Source organism: Belonocnema kinseyi, chromosome 7 (assembly GCF_010883055.1).
Source record: "Belonocnema kinseyi isolate 2016_QV_RU_SX_M_011 chromosome 7, B_treatae_v1, whole genome shotgun sequence".
Taxonomy (NCBI): Eukaryota; Metazoa; Arthropoda; class Insecta; order Hymenoptera; family Cynipidae; genus Belonocnema; species Belonocnema kinseyi.
Window position 1 is genome coordinate 91,545,356 of NC_046663.1, and position 21,417 is coordinate 91,566,772.

Below are 21,417 nucleotides of genomic sequence, written 5' to 3' on the forward strand. Positions count from 1 at the left end.
AGAGTGTCAGTAGAGTGAATGACGCCTGAAACAAAGACCTTGGCTACAAATGGACCCAAGTGGGGAACCTTACATAACGACTTCGTGAGGTTCTTCGCTTGGTGTGATTGCTAGAGAGATTGATGAGCAACCTGGGTCGGAGCAGTGTTGCGGAACGAACGTGTTATATACTTAAATAGCACGAGAATTCTGGATCAATCTGAAAAATCTCTATCCCTTCCACACACTACTCCTTTCCCCTGCTGAGTGAGTCACGCCTACCTCGAAAGGGAAATGGCTTAATGGTGTAATAATAATAATAATAATAATAATAATAATAATAATAATAATAATAATCAACTAAGAAGATTCAATTTCTATCAAAAAAGATCAATTTCTATCCAGAAAGATAAATTTTAGACAAAAAACGGAATAATTAAATTTGCAGTCAAAAAAGTTAAATCTAAATAAGAAAAAATGAGGTTTTAACCAAAAAAGATCCATTTTTAACCAATAAGATTAATTTTCTATAAAAATAGATGAATTTTCAACCAAATATTGTAATTTTTAAAGGAGTTTTCACTCAAAAACAGGAATTAGTCATCAAGAAGCTTAAATATTCTCCCAAAAATTAGAATTTTCAATAAAATGCAGGAATTTTAAACCAAATATTAATTTTTAACTTTAAAAGACAATTTTTGAACCAAACATATACCAGTTAAATTTTCAGTTAAAACAATTAATTTTCAACAAGAAAACATAATTTTTTTAAAAAAGAATTAAGTTTTGAAAAAAAAGATTTGTTCACTAAAATGATGAATCAACAACCAAATATAAGAATTTTTAACAAAGTAGGTCCACATCCAACTAAGTAGTTGAATTTTCAACCAAAAATGATAAATTTTAAACAAAAAAAGTGATAATTGATATTTTAACTAATCAGGATTTTAATTTTATACAAAAAAATGGTTGAATTTAAAAAAAAGAATTGGCAACAAAATATCATTAACCAAAAGAGATTAATTTTTAACAAAATAGTTGCGATTTTTAAACATAATTATAAAATTAACTTCAACTTTAGTTTTTCGAAAATTCCTTAACTCTATCAGGTTTTCTCTGAACAATAAATGCTTAAACTTCTCTTAAATGACCATCAATAACCTTATTCAAATTAACGTAATGTAATGAGAAGGAGCCTAATATTATTATTTTTTCGTTCGGAAGTTATGAAATAAATAGAAATATTTTTGTAGTAAATTAACTCACTTATTAGTTCTATCGAGTTCTACCTTTAAAATTTGTATATCAGGTACAAAATTACTTGAGACCTCTTAATTTTTTTGACAAATTTGAACCCCCTAATTATAGAAACAATCAACAAAAAAGATAAATTCACAGCAAAAGTGTAATAGTTGATGTTTCAACAAAGGAAAGATTTTAATTTTAAATAGAAAACAGCTGAACTAAATAAAAAAGACGAATTTTCAACCAAATACTTGAATCTTCAACAAAGAAAGATTTTTCAATCACCAAAGAAAATAAATTTTATCAAAAATGTAGAAGTTTCAAACAAGAAGATTAATCTTCTACTATGCAAGAAGAATTCCCAAAAATATAAATAAATTTTGAACCAAATAATGTAACATTCAAAATAAAAAGACAAACTTTCTACAAAACAGTTGAATTTTCAAAAGAAATTAGTACATTTTTAATTAAATAGTCGATTTTTCTACTGAGAAGATTAATTTTCTACTAGAAAGAAAAAATTCCAAAAAAAACCAAGATGATTACTTTTTTATTTAAAAAAATTTAAATTTTTATCAAATTGCACACATTTTCAACCAAATAGTTAAATTTTTTAACTAAGAAGATTAATTTGTAGAAAAAAAGGAAGAAGTTCATTTTTCAATAAAAATTAATTTTCAATGAAAAAATATCTTCTTTACAAAGCAGATAAATTTCCGACCCACAAATATAAGGTTTTAACGAAAAAGTTAATTTTCAACAAAACAGATACATCTTTAACCAAACAGTTGTCTTTTTGAGTAAGAAAATTAATTTTCTACAAAAAAAGACGAATTTTCAACAAACCTCGTAAATTTTGAACCATGTACTTAAATTTTAATGGAAAACATTATTTTTGCCTCCAAAAAGGGAAGTAAATTTTGTACTAAAATTATGAACCTTCAACGAAAAAGAAAATTTTTTTTTTAGGAAATTACAACATTTAACCAAGGAGTTGAATTTTTAACTTAAAATGATAAGTTTTCAATAAAACACAATTGAATTCAACAAAAAAAAACGAATTTTAAACAGAATCGTTGAATCCTTAGCCAAAACAGATAATTTTCAGCCAAAGAGTTGCATTTTTAAACAATAGAATAGTTAAATTTTCATTGAAAAAAAAGTAATTTTCAATTTAGAAAAGCGATTGTTTTTACAAAAAAGTAGACTTTTCAACAGAAAAAAAATTGAATTTTCGACCGAATAGTTGAATTTCTTACCAAATAGTTGAATTTTTAAAGTAAAAAGACGAGTTTTCTACAAAACAGTTGAATTTTTAACTAATATTATGAATTATGAACCATAAAAATTAATTTTTAATAAAGTAGTTCACCTTTCAACCAATGAGTTGAATTTTCAACCTAAAAAGATACATTTTCAATAAAAAATATAATAGATGATATTTCATCCAAAAAATATTTTATTCTGAATAACGCAAAATTGAAATTAATCGAAAACACGAATTTTCAAGAAAATAGTTGAATCCTCAACCAAAACAGATTAATTTTCAACCAAACAGTTGAAGTTTAACCAAAAACTTGCTTTTCTAACAAAAAATACTAACTTTAAACTAAGATTGATTTTCTGACACAAACAGACAAACTTTCACCCAATATTTGTTTTTTAGTGTAAAAATTGCTTTTAAACCAAAAATGCAAGTTAAATTTTCATTGAAAAACAATCATTTTCAATTTAGACCAAAAATTTTTTTTAAATCGTAAATTATTAACTTTCATATAAATTAGTTGAAGATAATTCACAATCATTTCAAAAAAAAAATTCTGTACCGATCCTGAGTTCTATATGATTTATAAAAACGTATACCCTTCGTGCATTCTATGTGATGTTCCAGCATTCATGAAATCAGATTCGAATTCATCCATATCCTCATGAAGTTCTTCGAATTTATGACTCGCACTAATTCCAGCTGCCATCTCATCCTCTTGGTACATTCTAAGCCTATTACTGATTCCTGGATTCCGGTTATCCCCATTTGTCTTTAAAACCTTAGCATTGTTAACAAACTTTGTGTTTCGATATTGAAACTTTTTGTCCCTTTTCGTGCTGTAAGACCTAATCGGCAATAACAACTTATTCATTTTTATCATTTTGACATCATTCCAGTCTTTTGACGAATTAAAACATCTTTTCTATTCTTTACATGAATTCGATTTCCCACAGGCCAGAAACTGTAAGAACAACCAAAAACTTCAAAACCCAGAAACCGTGCGCGAAACAGTTTGATTACTTGATTCTTTAATAGGTTATGTTTAGGTCCATAATTTTCATTTTTCGGAAAAACTTTCTCTGGACATCCGCAAGATGGCCAAGGGCGCGCAAATTAAAAAAATGATGTACAACTGAAACATGAAACTATTAATTTAATTTAATGTAAAAAATGAATGGGCTTGGAATTTCTATAATTTGTATGCATTTTTTCTTTCCCAACAAATTGTTTATATTCAAAAATCAAAAATCTTTTTGGTTTGAAAATTCATATTTTCCTGTAGAATCTTCAACTATTTTGGTAAAAAATGCAACTGCTTAGTTAAAAATTAATCTGTTTAGATCGAAAATTAACTTTTTTGTTGAGAATTTAACTGTTGTAGAAATATTTGTATTTTCGTCTCGGAATTCAACAATTTGCTAGAATAATTGACTATTTGGATTGAATTTTATTAATTTTGTGGAAATTAGTTTTCGTTGAATATTACTAAGTTTAGATAAAAATTAATTTTTTTACTGAAAATTGAGCTGATTTGTAGAAAACTCGCATTTTGAACTCGAAAATCTAACAATTTGTTAAGAAATTCAACTGTTTGGTATTAAATTAAATTGATTTGTAGAAAATTCGTTTTTTGTATTGAAAGATTAATAATTTTGAGTTAAAATTGAGATTTGTTATTTTAATCATACGAATTCTTGGTTAAAACTGTATTTTGTTTAGAATTCATTGTTTATAGAAGCTTAACCTTCAGTTTGGAGAATCTCACCTATTTTGGTAAAAATGCAACTGTCTAATAAATAATTAAGCTGTTTCGGTTAAAAATGAACTTTCTCCTTTAAAAATAAACTGTCTTGTACAGAAGTCGTATCTCTGGCCTGAAATTCAACAATTTGGTATTATGTATTTTATTGAAAATTCTTCTTTTTCATTGAAAATAAATTTTGTTTAAATTAAAAATGTCACTGCTTGGTTGAAAATTGATCTGTTGAGGATTTAACTATTTTGGGGAAAATTCGTGTTCGTGGGTAAAATTTAACTACTTTTTATTTTAAAATAAAAATTTTTTTGTTGACATCAACTAATAAACTTTTTCTTGGAAAGTAACTTTTTTGTTAAAAAGTAAACTATTTTGTATAAAAATCGTATTTTCGTTTCGAATTTCAATAAATTGGTAGAAAATGAGACTATTTGGTTGAAGAATCTTATTGTTTAGTAGAAAATTCATTTATTGGTTCGAAAATTCGTCTTTTTGGTTTGAAAATTAATCTTTTTCTATAGAAATTTCACTTTCGTTTGGTAAAAATCCGACCCTCTGCTTAAACATCAATCTGTTTAAATTGAAAATTAATTTTTTTTTCTTAAAAATTCATCTGTGTTTTAGGAAATTCGTATTTTCGGCTCGAAATTTATCAATTTGGTATCATGTGTAATAATTTTATTGAAAATATTATGTGGTATTAATGTGTTTTGTTGAAAAATCTTTTTTTTATAGGACAATCATCTTTTTCTTTCAAAAATGCAACTGGTTGAAAGTAAATCACTTTTAGTTGAGGATTCAAGTATTTTGTTGAAAATTCATTTTTTTGCATTGAAAATTAATTACCTTCAATGAAAATTTAACTAGTTTATTTTTAGTTAAAAATTAATCTTTCTTAGTTAAAAAATCAACTCTTTGGTTCAAAATGTACGTATTTTTCTTCAAAATTCGTCTTTTCTGGAAGAAAATTAAATCTTCGTAATTGAAAACTCAACTATCTGGTTAAAAATGTATGTATTTTGTTGAGAATTGATATTTTTCGGTAGAAAATTAATCTTCTGTCTTGAAAAAGGTTCAAAATGTGGGAAATCCGAGGCCTAAGTTAGTTTAAAAATCTCTTGAAGCATCCCCGCTTTTGAATCGCTAATGGAAAACAAACAATGCTTCTTTCAATACATTTATTCTTAAGATATTCATATTTATACACAGTAGTAGCTATTATTATTATTTATAATAATAATTATTATTTAATAGTTAGCAGTAATGGCTTAATGCATTTTGCATTTCCGATCGATCGGTTAATATTTGACAAAAATACAAAAATTATTAAGATATAATCAATATGAAAAAAAACACACTTTCTCTGGACACTTTTAGTAAGCCATTTGTTTTCTTGCTTCGAGCACTCGATACTCTTGCGGTTTGTTTATTTACTTTTTTTATATATATATATAATTCTTCGGTACACTACACTTACAGTACTTTTTCTCTAATATCATCCAAGTGTATACAAAGTTGAGTGAACTAAAAAAAAAACCATCTTAAAACCAAAAGAGAATCTATTATCGTGTTTCGGGCTGATCTGTATGAATATCTTTATGATACATAAATGAGCAGTTATACTTAATGTGTACACATAATGATTTTGGGAATCATACGGCGTAGCGAAGTGATCGACTTTGTCAAAGAAACATCAGGACAAATTTACATTCATTACAAACGGGTCTAATCTATTTTCAAACATTTTTCACGCACATACCAACTTTTTTTTTATTCCATTTTTTAATAATAATTTCAATAATAAATCCAACACTCTTGGCAACATCCAAAGCATCTCTAACTTGAAAAATAAACTTTGCGATGCTTCACCCTTTTAGATGGAACTTTATTTACTACCAAAGAAACAATCAACAATAATTTTGCTACGTTGAATATAATTTACCGATTCAACTTGACAAATACAATTACTAGCCATAATCTTTTTTCGTCTCTTTGTGCCGTGTAAAAAATTTACGAAATCTTCAGTGTTAACAAGATTTCGATTTCGACGAATGAAAAAAAAAAGATTTGCAAAGCAGAGCTTTGAGGTATCGTTTAAAACAACGAGTGAAAGAAAAAAATTGAAGAAATGATGAAGCGAAATTAGGATCTCTATCAAATGATCTTCATTAAATGAACTCTTATGAATCTATAGAAAGAAAAAATGCAGAGAGAGATAGAGAGAGAGATAGAGTGAGTGAGGGGCGAGTCAGTGCAATTATAAGTACTTGGCACAAAAGGTCTGAAATGCGTCAGGAAACTTGAGAGATTTGGTGTGAAAAGATGAATCATCATTTGTCTTAGTGATCTAATTTTGTATCCTTTTTTTAAATGAACAAAAAACAAACGACCGCTAAAGAACGAGAAACGAAAACATCACAGGTGCATAAAAATTAGTAGTCGTCCGTTTACAACCTTACCTACGTTTAAACGTTACATAATTTGTACAAAAGACAACCTTTCTCAAAAATCGGTCTCTACTCGCTAATAAAGCGCTGCAACTTCTTCAAAGTCACGAATCTAATCTTGAAGGTTATACAGTTTCGTGTTCTAAACTGTAATGTAAAAAAAAACCTAAAGCCAGTCGCAACTTCTTTTCAACAATTCCTAATATTTTTAACGCAAGGTCGTTTAAAGGAGTCTAAAGAAAAAATGAAAAGAGATGCCTTGCGATATATATATTTTTTCCATTATAAGGAGTCATTCCTCCCCATCCACACTTTCCGCTTAAAACGTTCATTAAATACCCACAGTTGCGACCTAGTAAATATTTCACCAGTTTTACCAGCAACAATCAGGTTTTCACGTTTACAAGCTTCTTTCTTTTCCAATCTAATCCCAAAAACTATCAATTTCTCTTTTCACGGTCAACGCAACGTACTGGTAATTGCACTAATTATATATTGAGACAAAAGAGGGAGAGAAAAATTGGGAGGGAGATAAACTTTTGCGCAATTTCTCAGCCTCGTTTTCTTTACTCCCAGAGTGACAAACATTGTCAAGAGACACCGACAGGAACTTTCATTTGGCACGAGCTCTACCCTCGGTGAAAGAACTAAGCAATTGTTTTTTTCTCTCCTTTTTTTTAACGTCAAAAAACACGCGGCGCAATTTTTCACGAATTGGGCGATCAAGAGTATTGCAAGAGTACGAAAGTAAAGTTCGGCCTTAATTAATAAATGGCATTACGCCCTAAATGCGCTAGGACAAAGCTAATTCCGTACAAAAAGGTCTTGAAAAATCACCTCACCTCTGACACTATGTGTGTTAAGCAATTACATGTGTACATTCTTATTGTTTATCGCGACATGGAAAAAGGAAAAAGCCCTCGCCATCGGTAGATGCGTAAGATGTACGGTACACTTTATTTTTGAACCGCGCTAAGGGTTTCTCGGTATTTTGTTCTCTTGTATCAATTTTTTATTTTATATATAATATACTTGTGTTTTTTTGTGTTTTCTGTCCTTTTCCTCAAACGTTTTTATCATAAGTAGCAAAGTGAATAAAATTGTCTAATCCTTCCATGCTTTTACTCTCCCCCATTCATTTTCACCATGTATGTAAGTTCTGGCACAAATCGTATATTTTATGTTATTTTATTAGGGTATCTAGTTGCGTGAAAAATCGTTTCTAGTCCCTCGTTCATGTGAATCAATCAAGTCCTCTGTGTCTGAATAAATGTCACCGCGCGGATCCACCGACGAGCCTTGGATTTGTCTAGAACAATGTGTGCTTCCTTCTGCTTTTTTTACTTCTTTATATTCTGCTCCTTTCCGTCAAGAGATTAGTTACCGCCGGTCCAGTAGTTACTGGGACTGTAGCCAGTCTTTGTCTGACCTTTGTTTTGAGAACTTGCGTTTGTCCTCTGACCGGTGTTGCTACCTCCGTCCTGATGCAGAGGCTGGTGCAGCTGATGAGGCTGATGCATTGCCGGAATAAATAAGTGAGGAGCACTGTAACTTCCCGGAAGACCCGCGCTTTGACTTCCTGTCAGACCAAAAGGTGGCGGTGTCGCCGAATGGAAAGCCTGCTTATCGTAAGACTGCAACAGGTAATTATAATTTTGAATAAAGAGAGATCAGGGTGACCGTTTTAATCGAAGAAAAAAATTCCCGGTCATTTCATGGTTCGCAAACATTTTTCCATTTAAACAACTAAAAAATAAACAACAAATTAAAGAAATCAAAGTGGAACTCTTGAATTTTAAACCTTTAAAATTGAAGTTTAAAAGTTTTTCAATTCAAATTTTTTAAAATTAAATGCTCAATAATTTACACGCATGAACTCGAAGATACTAACACTTTTTAATTGAACAGTTTTAAATGAAATGCAGATAAACTGCAAAATTCAGAATTTGTAACTTTCATACATTTTAGAGTTCAAAGATTTAGATTAAGTTCCAAAAATATAAATCCACGTTAACATTTTTATTACTCTAAATTAAAGAATCAATCAATGAACTTTAAACTTTTTGAAAAATATATTATCAAGTTATTTTAGACTAGAAACAATTAAATTTAAAAATGTTAATTATTTCAACTTTAAAGCTCTTAAATTAGAAGTTAAATTATTTTTATTTTAAATAGTGTGAGCCACCTTGAAAAACTTCCAAATTTTATTTAAAATTTTGAGAAATCTAGAAGTTTTAAATTTCTTCAAATTTTTAATTATTTTTGAAATTTCGGTATAAATACCCACAGCCTAATTTAAAACAAAATGTAGATTTTTTCAGATTTTAAACGAAAACTTTAGAAGTTTTTAAAGAATTGTGAAAGGCTAAAAAAATAAAGACATTTCCTTAATATCCACAGGAAAATTGAAAATGATTTTTTATTTTAAAAAATTATTTTAATAGAATATTTTTAAAAATTTAAGAGATTTCCAAAATTGTCAAAAAAGAACCTGGAAGATTTTAAGGATTTTTTTTAATTTACAGGATTTTCTAAAATTTGTAGGCAAAATTCTATTTATTTAAATATATGTTTAGAAGTTCTGACGAAATCCACACTTCGTTTAAATTACTTGATATCATTTCAAAATTTAAATTAATTTTTAATCTTCTCAAAACTTCTAAATATCTCATAAAATTACTCAAATTTTTTCTATAAATAATAATTGTTGCATTATTATTTATGCATAAAAATTCAACAATTTCGCTTACAAATTAAACAGGTTTTAAACAGAACAATAAAAATTTTAACGTTAAAAGTTTAAGATCTTTCGAAAATTTAAGAATTTAAAGCTTTCTATGGCAAACAATTAAATTTCAAATTGTTTACTTTGAAGTAATTTGCTTTAATTTACTAGTCTTAAATTAACATTCAAATATTGCTAAATATATTAAATAATACTTCTTTTTCTTGATTAAAAAATTTCAAATTAAATGGGTTAAAAATCGAATAATTTAGACTGGAAAAATATTTGTAATTTAATAAAAGCCTTTTATTACGAATATATGATTATTATTAAGTTATTTTAAAGTTGAAAATAGTTTATAAAGTTTCAATCGCGCCCCTTTAAATTTTTTTTATTACTGAGATTTTCGAAGGAAACAGTTACTTTTTTAATATTAAAGTCATTAAGACTGCACTTTAAAATTTTTGAAAATAAAAATATACGCTTAAAAATTAAAATCTAAAATGAGACTATTTAGAGTAAAATATTTTCGAATTATGCATTGTAAACTGAATGATACCATAATTGAAAAAGATACCAATTCAAATAATTATTTTAAAAACTGTTGAAATCGAACTTGAACAGATGTTTCTTCTGATGATTTGTAAAATACTCGGTCATGAAATAAATTCACTGTCATTTCTCGGGTTTTCCCGGTCTCAGGAAAATCCCAGTCCAACGCTCACCCTAGTGATTCATTTATCTTCAGAGGGGCCAATATTTTTTTAATTTTTGGTTCCTGGCTTTCCCCCGGTGAATATTCGTTATTTCTCCCCGTTTATAAAAAAATTAACTCTCATTGCGAAACCCATAGTTTTTTCACAGATATTATTGAGTTAGTCGATAAATATCAGCAAACCCTTTTGCAATAAATTGATTTACTTTAAATCATATAATAAGAAGGATAAGGAAATTTTTATGTCCAATAAAGGAAAATATAGAGATGCGTTTTATTGCACACTAGCAGTAAATGCACGCGCACAATGTTATTAGAAAAAGGAGTTGAATTGCATCAGTTTTAAGCCGAAGCGCTAATAATTAAACAATTTTAATTTGATTTAAAGAATCACGAAATTAGTATGATTTTATATATAAATTTCGAAAATATGACAATGATAAAACATTAAAAATTGAATATATTAATATTCAAATTTTAGAAATTAAGGAATTTGACATTCAGAGGAATTGGAATTGTATTCTTTATAATTACAATCGTTCAAAATTAAATAATTAAAGATTTCAAACTTTAAAATTTGAATTCAAAGCACTTAAAATTTGTCAATTTAATATTGAAAAAGAAATTGAATCTTTCGAAGGCAAACCTGCTGAAATTCTAGAATTTTAAATTGTCATTGCAAAATAAAATTGCAATTTAAAATTAAAATTGATTCGTCAACTTTTTCTAAAATAAAAAATGAAATGAATTATTAAAAAAAAACCTGTTTAAAAAAACCTTTAGAAATAAATAGTCATTTTAAATGGGAAACATTTAAAATAAAATAATTTCTACTCCCGAACATTGAAACTTAAAAACGAATGCGAACTCCATTTAAAACTGAAACAATTTTAGTCACAAAAAATTGTGATATTAAAACCTTTTTTTACTCGAACCCTTTAAAATTTGAATTATTTAAGGTAAATTTAAATCACTTAAAAATTAATCATTTTTAAATTGATAATAATACTTTCTAAGGTGTAAACAATTCAATTTTAATAGCAAAATTAAAACTTATAAAAGGGAAAAAATAAAAATGTAGTGTTATTCGTGAAAATTCAGAACTCTGAAATCGTAACCACTTAAAATTATCAAAAATTGTCCATTCACGGATGTATCAATTTAAAATCAATTTTTAACTTTTTAATTTAAAATATTCCTTTTGAATTATTATTCACTCTATAAAATTTCGAATGTAAAATATTTTTCAATTTCAAATTACTTATTTCTTTAAATCTTCAACTAAAAATTGGACAATTTTATGATCTTAGATTGAAAATTAAAAATTAAGATAAAGAATACAAAACAATATTGCTATAATATGATTTCATTTTTTGAAAATGTACAATTTTATGCTTTACAATTTGAAATTGCCTTATATTTACATCTAAAATTATTAAATTAAAAACTGATTATCAAGTCTTTGGATATGAAATTTGGAAATATTTATTAGCGAAATAATCCTAAAATGTTGAATATTGGAATTTGAAACTACAATATTGTCAAATTTAAAATTCACAACCTCAAAAATTAATCTAAAAATGAATTCATGAGAAAACTTTAGTTTCAAAGCCTCAAAGATTAAACGATTTAAAAAATTCGCATTCTAAACTATAATTTTAAAGCAGAATTATAGAAATTTTAAGGACGATAAATATATTTTATTAAGTATCAGATCATAGGGTTCACAGCCCAAAAGGAGCACAAGTAGACCTAAGTAAAATATGCTAAAATCAATCGAATTGTTGAGCTGTGAGGCAACAATTTGTGGGTCGACATCCAAAACAAGTAAAGAAAAAAAATGTTTTAATCAGTTAATATCTTCTATTCACTTTTAAAAAATTACAATTACTTTTTTTTTAATTTTCCCTATTTAGAATTTGTTTAATATGTACAAAAATAGGTTTTTTTTATTGATTCGAACTTGCAACTTCTTCACCTCGAACCAAAAAAACATGTTATTATTAATATTAATATTATCGAAAATTCCTTGGAATTTAATACCCTAAAAACTATTTAGAATCCTTTAAAATCCCATTTAATTATTGAAATAAATTGAAAACTTATTAGAGCGTTTTAAAATACCCTAAAGGCTCGAATATTTTAAATCCTTACAAATATTTTGAAATTTTTTAAAGCTCTTTAAAATTACTTGGGATTTTTTTTAAAACCTTATAATATTTCAAATCCTTTAAAATTGCTAATCTTTAAAACTCTTGGGATAGAATGGACATTTCTTTAAAACCTGAAAATAGTTGAAATCCTTCCAAATCTTTTGAAATCACTCGAAAATTTTTGAAGATTTTGAAAATTCTTCAAAATCTTATAAAATACTCTAAAATATTTTGAAGCCTTTGAAATCTTATTATATTAATTAAATTAATCGAAAATTCGTTATTTTAAAATACGTTCTAAAATTTAGAATTGCATAAAATTACTAAAATTAATTGAAAATTCCTTGGAATCTTTTAAAATGCACAAACATATTGCAAATTCTCTTAAAAATTGTTAAGACTCTTGAACATTCCTTTTAAAATGCCCTACAATGTTTCAAAGGAATAAAATAAAATTAAATAGTGGTGAATATATCGAAAGAAAATTGACTAAAGTCATACTTCAATTTTAAAAACTGACTAATCTGAAAAAATTGATTAAAAAGTGATTTGAGACAAAAAAAGTAATTAAATGTGACTATCTGATAGTTTCGAGATTATTCTTGACAGTTGCTTAAAGTTTCTCTTACAGAAAATCCCCGACATTTGCTATTATTGTTTTTTAAATCCCTGATTTCCAGGTTTTCTGTGACCTGTGGCCGCCCTGTTTCCAAGACAGACAAGAAGCTTTCGAGAGGACAAGACTTGAATCATTCAACTTACATTAACTTTGCTGAGAGCAACGTGACTCTTGGCAGCGTACATTCCGGCACTTATGTCAGCAGCAGTTGAACCGCTCGAATTTGTATTACCCGTTGAGGTTCCAGTCTTTCCAGTTTGAGAACCGGTATAGCTTCCAGCACCTTTGTACTCGCCTGCTTGACCTGTACTAGCCAACGTATCGTAACTGGTGCCACCACCATAGCTAGATCCGTAGTTTCCAGGTTTGGCATTATAAGCAGCACTGCTCGTTCCAACGTTTCCAGCAGTGGCTATCTGCTGTAAATTGTGAAAAGAACGGGTTAAAACAACTAATAACGATCAACTAATAATGCACTAGTGTTGCAGAAATCTAGATGAATATAGTTTTAGGATTCCCCGACTTTTCATCTTTGAATCCATTCACACAAATTTTGCTCTGATGGCCGATACTGCTATCGAAAACAGTATTGACAACAGAAAATCGAGACTGATTAGATCAACTGACAAATAGAACTCGACTCGATGTTGGTAAGACTGCTGCCACGATATCAAAAGCACCAAATCATAAGCATCAAATCGAGATTATATTGCATTCACGTACACTGCCTTTAATATTGTTTATTGTTTTAGTATTTAAAGATGAATTATATTTTGCAGAAATTAGAAATTGGCTGAGCCAAATTGAGCCAAATTGCCTTTACTTTGATGTCTTGTCACTCTTGGTCAAGCTTGAATTCTTGTCCGCCCAAAGTAGTTTTAAAGGGCGAATTTTAAGCTTTAATGCATAATGTAAGGGGTTGTACTTTAATTAAGTAACGGACTAATTTCAAATTTATTAATTTATTTTAAACAAAAAATGCCCTTTCTACTATAAAAGATGACATATAAACAAAATAATTGAATTTTCAACTTAAAAAAATAAATTACCCCCAAAAAATTGTCATAGTTAATATTTCAATAAACAAAGATGAAGTTTATACAACAACAAAAAAGATAAGAATTTTAAAACCAAAAAGATGAATTTTCAACAAACAAAGATTTTTGACTCAAGAAATAAATAAAATTGTATCTAAATTGTTGAACCTTCAAGCCAAAAGACGAATTTTCTCTACAAAAATGAATTATCAAACCAAAATATGACTTTTCAGCAAAAAATTAATTTCCCACGAAACTGATGCATTTTTACCCAAAAAACATGAAATTTAAATCGAAGAAAATTATTTATATTTTTTTACTAAAAAAGGAGAATTTTCGACGAAACAGTTAAATTTTGAAACAGACATATAAGCCTTTAATACAAAAAAAAATTTCAACGATGTAGTTAAACAAAAAAGGATGACTTTTCAAGAGAATTGTTAAATTTTCAACCAAATAATAAAACTCATAACTAAAAATATAATCCTCGGGTGAAAGTTTTTTGCGAATTTGCAAAAAATAACTACATTGGTGAAGGACTCCCCGTCCACCTTGAGCTGTTACGTAATTTAAGTACGGTCTCTAATAGGTGGAGGCTCTGCGAATTTAACCTAAAAAATCAATACTCTGAAAGAAATTTTATAACAATTGGGAATGGTGGTCTGATATTTCGCCACAGGGTGCCGAAAAATGGAACTAGAAAGAGAAGGTACAATTTTAAACATGTATTTTAATTTTTGCATAAAAGTGTTTTTACGATTGTTTTGTGAAGTATAAAACGATGATTAAATACTAAATACAAATATTCATAACAAATAAATAGTTTTAGATAGAAGTTCCATCTTATACAGTGAAAACCCACATTTTTGTGAAATAGGATTTAAAAAAATACAATATTTCATTATTTCATGTAAGTTTCAATGCATTTTAAGCTTAAATAAACTTTATATTGATGCATGTAGCAACCAATTTTATTCATATTATGCCAGAAATACGAATAATAGACAGCTGGAATTTTAATACTAATTATAAGCTAACTTTTAGATCAGATTTTTAAATAATAAATATTTCATGTATATATTAATAAAAATTTACTTCGAGTTTATTTTTGCTTCAAAATAAGTCCATTTAATTTTATAATCTTTTGAAAATAACAATAAAGAGAACAATAATTGTTTTTTTTTTAGAAAAATATTTCTCTCAAAAAGTGTAGTTTTTCACTGTATAATATGTAAATTCCATCTAAAACACTTTGTTTCCGATATAGACTTATTTTTATTATCCAATAAATACTTTAAATTTCACAAACAAATTGTTAAAATACTTTTATGCACAAACTAAACTGCATCTTTAAAATCGTGCCTATTCTTTCTAGTTCGACTATTTGTCACCAGGTGGCTTATCGCAGTGTAACCATTCCCAATAATTGCTATTTCAATATCCAGAATTGACAATAATCGATTACGATTTGGGGAAATCGTGTAAATATAAAAATTATTGTTAGCGTATTCACGAAACTTTACAATTAGAATATGAAAACTTAGTACCCTGAGAACAAGATTTGGTACATTTAATCACTATATCAACAAATCAGAATAGCTCCGATAATCTCCCGAGGTTAGCCGAATCCGCAGATCGTATTTCATCCAGTCAAGCGCCCACGAAATGAATCGGAGAATTTCGTGTTTCCTTCTAAACTGATCAAGATTCATGTATGGACACGTGGTTTCCAGTGTGATTGAAAAAAAAAGAAAAACTTTTAGATATTTTTAAATTTAATTCAATCCCAATTTTGACCTTATTAAAACAGAATATTTTCCTGTTTTTACTTTTAATTTAAATGCTTCTAAGTCGAGTTATTAAGCACCATGCCGTTTCTCACAATTCCAAGAACTTTCACCACTTAGTATATAAGGAATCTTCAAACCCCTTCTCTCAGCGTGATTAGCGTCCGATGAGTGTTATATGTATATGCATGCGTGCTATGCATATAAGAAAAGTTTAAGTTAGTTACCTCAGCAAATTTGTGTTCTACAGCGTTATGCATACAATATACTATTAATGATAATCTGCATATTTATGTGACATAATTATGCAGCGTGAATTGACGGAGATTCACGACGGGTTTACGAACTTCAGCAAATTTCAGAATCCTCTCTTTCAAAATGTGAAAGAAATTCTTCCAATCTTTCCAATACTTCAATTTTTTTTCTTTTCTGCTTGAATTTAATTTAATAAATTTTAAATATCAACATTTTTTTACAAGTTTTATAAAACTTTTATCAATTTTCCAAAGTAAATATATCAGAGATCATTAGTAGATACTATATTACTTTTTCATATACATACCCGATTTCCCTAAATCATAAAAGATTATATTAAACTGTAATATCGGTTTTAACGTATTATGCAACTAAATTTCTATGAGGTGTGTATTTCACCACGACAAAGTTTTGGGTAGAGTTCAAAGCCCTATCGCTTGCGCGCTATATTCGCCACACACCCAAACAAAATTTGTGTCATTGATGTTCCCAAATAGGCCGCATGACCTTTTTATTTTTAAAAAACTGTCACAAATGTGATAAACCACTAAAAATAATTAATAAATATGTTTTTTGATGTTGTGGAGAGCAGATTTACAAAAAGACTGCGATTTCTCCAGTAAATTCATTAATGTTATTGGTTTACGATCAATAAAATAACATTATAACTTTTATAATATCCATAAAATTTCGTGAATATATAGTATTTATAATAATTTTTAGAGAATTAATATTGCGAATTTTATAAAATGCACATCCTCACTTGTGATGTCCACAACGCCAACAAATATATTTATTAAATATGATTTAAAGGATCTACAGGAATAATTGACAACCCTTTCTTTAAAATGTATGAGAGGAATGAAGAGTTATGATAACGTCGGAGCTATTTTAACAATTTTAACGAAAGAAATTTCTCAATTATTCCAGAATGTGGTTAAATTGTACATTCAGTTTCTACAAAATTGATGTTTTGTGTTTAAAAAAATGATTTTACTGCTCTCCACACAATTGAAAATATATTTACTAAATATTTTTAGCTTTTCAATATTTACCCGAAATTTTGTCGCAGTGAAATACACAACAGCTTGGGGACCTTGGTCTCTACCAATGGTGTCCGATAAGAAATATTTAAGTCATTGCATTCATTTTGCATTCCAAACGAAAAAAAATGCAACTGAGGCGACGAGATGACTTGGTCAGCTTTTGGAGAAGGTACGGTAACACGTAAAACGTATAAAAAATGGTTTCAGAGATTTCAATATGGTGATTTTTTATTTGGAACGCAAAAGAACTACAATATTTCAAAAGCTCCTTATCCGACGCCATTATATTCACTAATGATTTTTGTTAGACTGCCACCTATTAGATTGTGTTTTGAAGTTTAAGGTTCGTCCTTTAAAAACTACATTAGAGCGAAAAAAAAACAAGAGTAAAAAGTCAATAAAGTAAAGGTACTGAATTAATTTGTAGCCTAATATTAAAAAAATAAGATTATTTAATTATCAAAACCAAACCAACTCTACTCTTTAATAACTTTAATGCCATACAAAATGTTAAAACATTACTGAAAATATTACTTACAGGATAAAGAGGAGCTCCGTACTGAAAACCTCCTGGCATTATACTGCCGCCATACACAAAATAACCTGGAGGAGGGAACGTATTCATGGCATTCATCACTGGTTGCTGATGCTGAGTAGTCTGTAAATATTGCAAAATGTTTAGTTTACAGTTTAAATCGAAACGCACAAATTTCACTATCTAAACAATTATATTTCAGAAAAACATAAAGTTTTTTGTACAATCTTGAATTATTTATCTGAAAAATACCTATTTTCGAAAATTAAATCGTTTCCGGTCATTGAAATAAGCCCTGTGCATCTGAAAACAAAATGGCGATCCCTTAGTTTCTTAAGTTGGTTGGTTCCTAATATCTTCAACGCGGCGCTAGTTGTCCCATAACTCCCTGTTTTTGCATTGTAAGCAATGGGAGTAGACCACTTTATTTTTATTTTTTGATAAATAAAATGTTATTTTCGTGAAAAAAATATAAAAATGAAAAGAATGTTGTGCATTTTATATTTCAAAACAATTTTCCAAACGATGTATATAAATGCTAATGGAAAACATAAAATAAAACGTCACCCAATAAACTTGGTGAAGTGGAACATTAGATTTTAATTTGAATAAAAAGTTAAATATAATACTTTTTATATCTGAAAACGCAGTAAATAATATTTATATCGATAAAATATGTAAATAGTTCTGTGAAAAAAGTTTTAATAGTATACAAGTTCAAACATTATATTTGAGGGTTTAGAGAGTACTTACGCTATTGAATATAATGAGAAAAATGTAATTGAAATTTAATTAAATTTTTAATTCAAGAACATATAACATAAAAATATGTAAAGAACATCAAAAATAGTTTATTCAATAATTCAAATTGTTGCAAAAAAACTATTTTTCACAGGAACAAATATCAATTATAATTTTATAATACGTCCAAGATGTAAATATAATCAATGTTTTAACATCTTTGTTTTAAAAACTTAAAAGGATATAATGACAAAAGAGAGCAATTAAAGAAATTTATTATTTTATTTTTCACTGCTAATTAAATAAAATGGTTTCAAATATAAATTTAGTTAAATTCAATAAGAAATACATTATATCTATTATATATTTATAAGCGAGAGTATTCACATGGTAAGTTTAAGCTTAGAACTATTCAAATTTTTCTCCAGGATTTTTTTACATTCCATTAATAATACTGTTAATTTGTTTTCGACACTAAACTTTAAAAATCATATTTTACTTTTCATTCAAATTCATATCTAAGATATCATACACTTTGCCAAGATTATTGTACGACCATATAAATCATATTTTGTCTTTAGTATTCATAACAAATTATTGGAAAAGTATTTTGGAATGCTAAATAAGTAGCATTGTTTTAATTTCAAGATTTTTTTTGCATGAAAATAACATTTTGTTAACTAAAAAATTAAAAAAGTGATTTATTCCCATTGCTTTCTATGTAAAAACAGGGAGTGATGGGACAACTAGCGCCGCGCTGGAGATATCAGGAACTAATCAACTTAGGACTGTTGCGGGATCAAGTTAAAATTTGAAATAAGGAGAGATGCACAGGGCTGATTGAAATTGAAAGTTCAAACTTTTAAAGTTAAAGATTTTTTTATTTGCAGCAATTAAAATTAGATTGCACACTAAAGCAGCCAAAATAAAACTCTCTGAATCTGCACCTTGTAAAATTAAAGCTTAAAGAAATGTTTATTCTAAAACTTGTATTTCAATTACTAAACAATAAACAAGGTATACAAGGTGTACTGGAGAATGATACTTTGGGAGACCCTTCAACCCTGAACGTATCATGTATTTTGTGAATGACCCCTTATATAGGTACCACATTGAATTCAATATTAAATCCCTTTAAATTCTCCACATTTCAAGAGGAGATATACTGTATTTTTAACAAAATAGTTGAATTTTCAACCAAAACAGATCGACTTTAAATCCAAAGGCGAATTTTTAACGAAAGAGTACATTTTAATAAAATAGTTGATTATCCGACCAGATGGTCCAATACTCAAACAAAAGAGATTCAACTTGAACCAAAAACAGTTGCATTTTCATCCAAATAGTTAAACTTTCAACAAAAATTATAATATTCAACAAAAATTATCATTTTCAATCAAGATGAATTTCTAAATAAATATTCAGTTGAATTTTATAGAAAAAATGGTATTTTCAACCAAATAGCTGAATTTTTAAACAAAAGAAACGAATTTTCAACATAATAACTAAACTTTTAAGCAAATATTTGTATTTTCAAGCCAAAAAGAGGAATTTTTTAAAACACTGTTAGTTTGTATCAACAATGTTCAGTCTAAACAAAGAATTATGAATTTGCAATCCAAAAGAACGAATTTTATAACCAAAAAGACAAATGCTGAAATTTTCGACCAAAAAGATGGATTTTAATGAAATGGTCGAGTCTTCAAATCAGAAACAGTTGCAGGTACAGCCAAATAATAGAACCTTTAGCCAACTAATTTAATTTTTAGCACCATAAAAACTATTTTATAAAAATATTGTTGAATTTTCAATACTAAAAGTTTATTTTCAACAAATAAATACGAATTTTCAACCAAAAGATATAAATTTTCTATTCAGAAGGACTTTATTAAAAATTCGAATGGTAGGGTAATATACCCAATTGTTGGCATGTTAAGGCAAACTTCAGGCTTTGAGAAAGGAATTAATGTCAAAAATTGTACGCGTGATAAATGTAATAATAATAATAATAATAATAATAATAATTTTGGTGGCTCAGTTGGTTAGACATTTGGACTTCACCTCGGAGGTCCGGGGTTCGATCCCTGAGCCGCTACCTCTGGAAATTTTTCAATGTACCTTTACTGAGGTTCTGGTGGTTCGGAACCCACCTTAAGCTGTAGGTCCCCCCCATCGTGTACTTGACTGCAACCCAGTCCGTCAATGATGGGGTAAAAACCAGGCTTTATCCAATATGTCTGGACAGACTGCTATCATCAGATCACTTGATTGCATTATAAAAATGCGTCCGTGACTGATGATATATACCGGGAGAGCCCCGTGCAAAATGATCAAATAAAAATCCAACTCTAACCAAAAATGCCTTCGACATATTGGGCAGTATAAGCCTGTGACAACATTTCGCCACAGAAATGTTTTTAAAAATAATAATAAGTACAATGCTAATACAATAGGATAACAAATTCTAAGCTTTATTTACCTCAATATATATTAGAAACTGGAAAAATAATTAAAATTAGCTCATTAGTCTAAAAATGCAATTCTTGGCATGTAATGTTTCATCAGTTGCATGCTAACCTGAAAACTGGTTACAAAACATTTCTTTCCTCTCTACACTATTTAAATCAGCCTTATTATTATTCAACACATTTTCAGAAGTGTTAAAAATTACAACCGAGATTCTTTTTCTATATGTAAATCAGGCAGTAATTTTGTTGAGCAGACTAGTTGTGAGTGATATATACATTAGACTGATTTGTGTTAAGTCTACATCGCTAAATTGCGAATTTCATCTTATTTCTGAATAAAATATATCACTAAATATAATTAATTATTTAATTCTTTTAAGTACCGCTTTAGTTTAGTACTTTAAAATATTTTTTTTACCTTTAATTCGGTCTTTGATTATGAATTTTACACAACAACAAACGAACATAACCATACTTTTTCCGATTGCCAAGAATAGTAATCATTGCAATAACATACAATCCAATTCTTGGCAGGGGGGAGCCAAGAATTGCATACAGTGCTTTAGATTGAAAATGTATTGGCACCTCCTATTATTTATTAAATAAATTATAGTTAAATCTTAGTTATTTTTTTATTAA

General features: G+C 27.9%; 2 protein-coding genes across 6 annotated transcripts in view; both read right to left on the bottom strand.

Moving 5' to 3' along the window:
* The window catches only part of LOC117177137, a 6,211-nt gene extending 2,704 nt beyond the window's left edge, over nucleotides 1–3,507 (bottom strand). Inside the window, exon 1 of the mRNA XM_033367635.1 lies at nucleotides 3,088–3,507. Coding sequence (XP_033223526.1) covers nucleotides 3,088–3,371 — 284 coding nt within the window. The 5' untranslated portion in view covers nucleotides 3,372–3,507. The remainder of the gene's footprint in view (nucleotides 1–3,087) is intronic.
* A 1,911-nt stretch (nucleotides 3,508–5,418) lies between these two features.
* LOC117177510 (protein lingerer) overlaps nucleotides 5,419–21,417 on the bottom strand; it is a 55,405-nt gene continuing 39,406 nt past the window's right edge. For all 5 annotated transcript variants that reach the window (XM_033368266.1, XM_033368267.1, XM_033368263.1 and 2 more), the window contains 3 exons: nucleotides 17,573–17,692; nucleotides 13,053–13,328; nucleotides 5,419–8,328 (listed from right to left, as the gene is read on the bottom strand). In XM_033368266.1, the coding sequence (XP_033224157.1) occupies nucleotides 8,071–8,328; nucleotides 13,053–13,328; nucleotides 17,573–17,692 (654 nt within the window). In that variant the 3' untranslated portion in view covers nucleotides 5,419–8,070. The remainder of the gene's footprint in view (nucleotides 8,329–13,052; nucleotides 13,329–17,572; nucleotides 17,693–21,417) is intronic.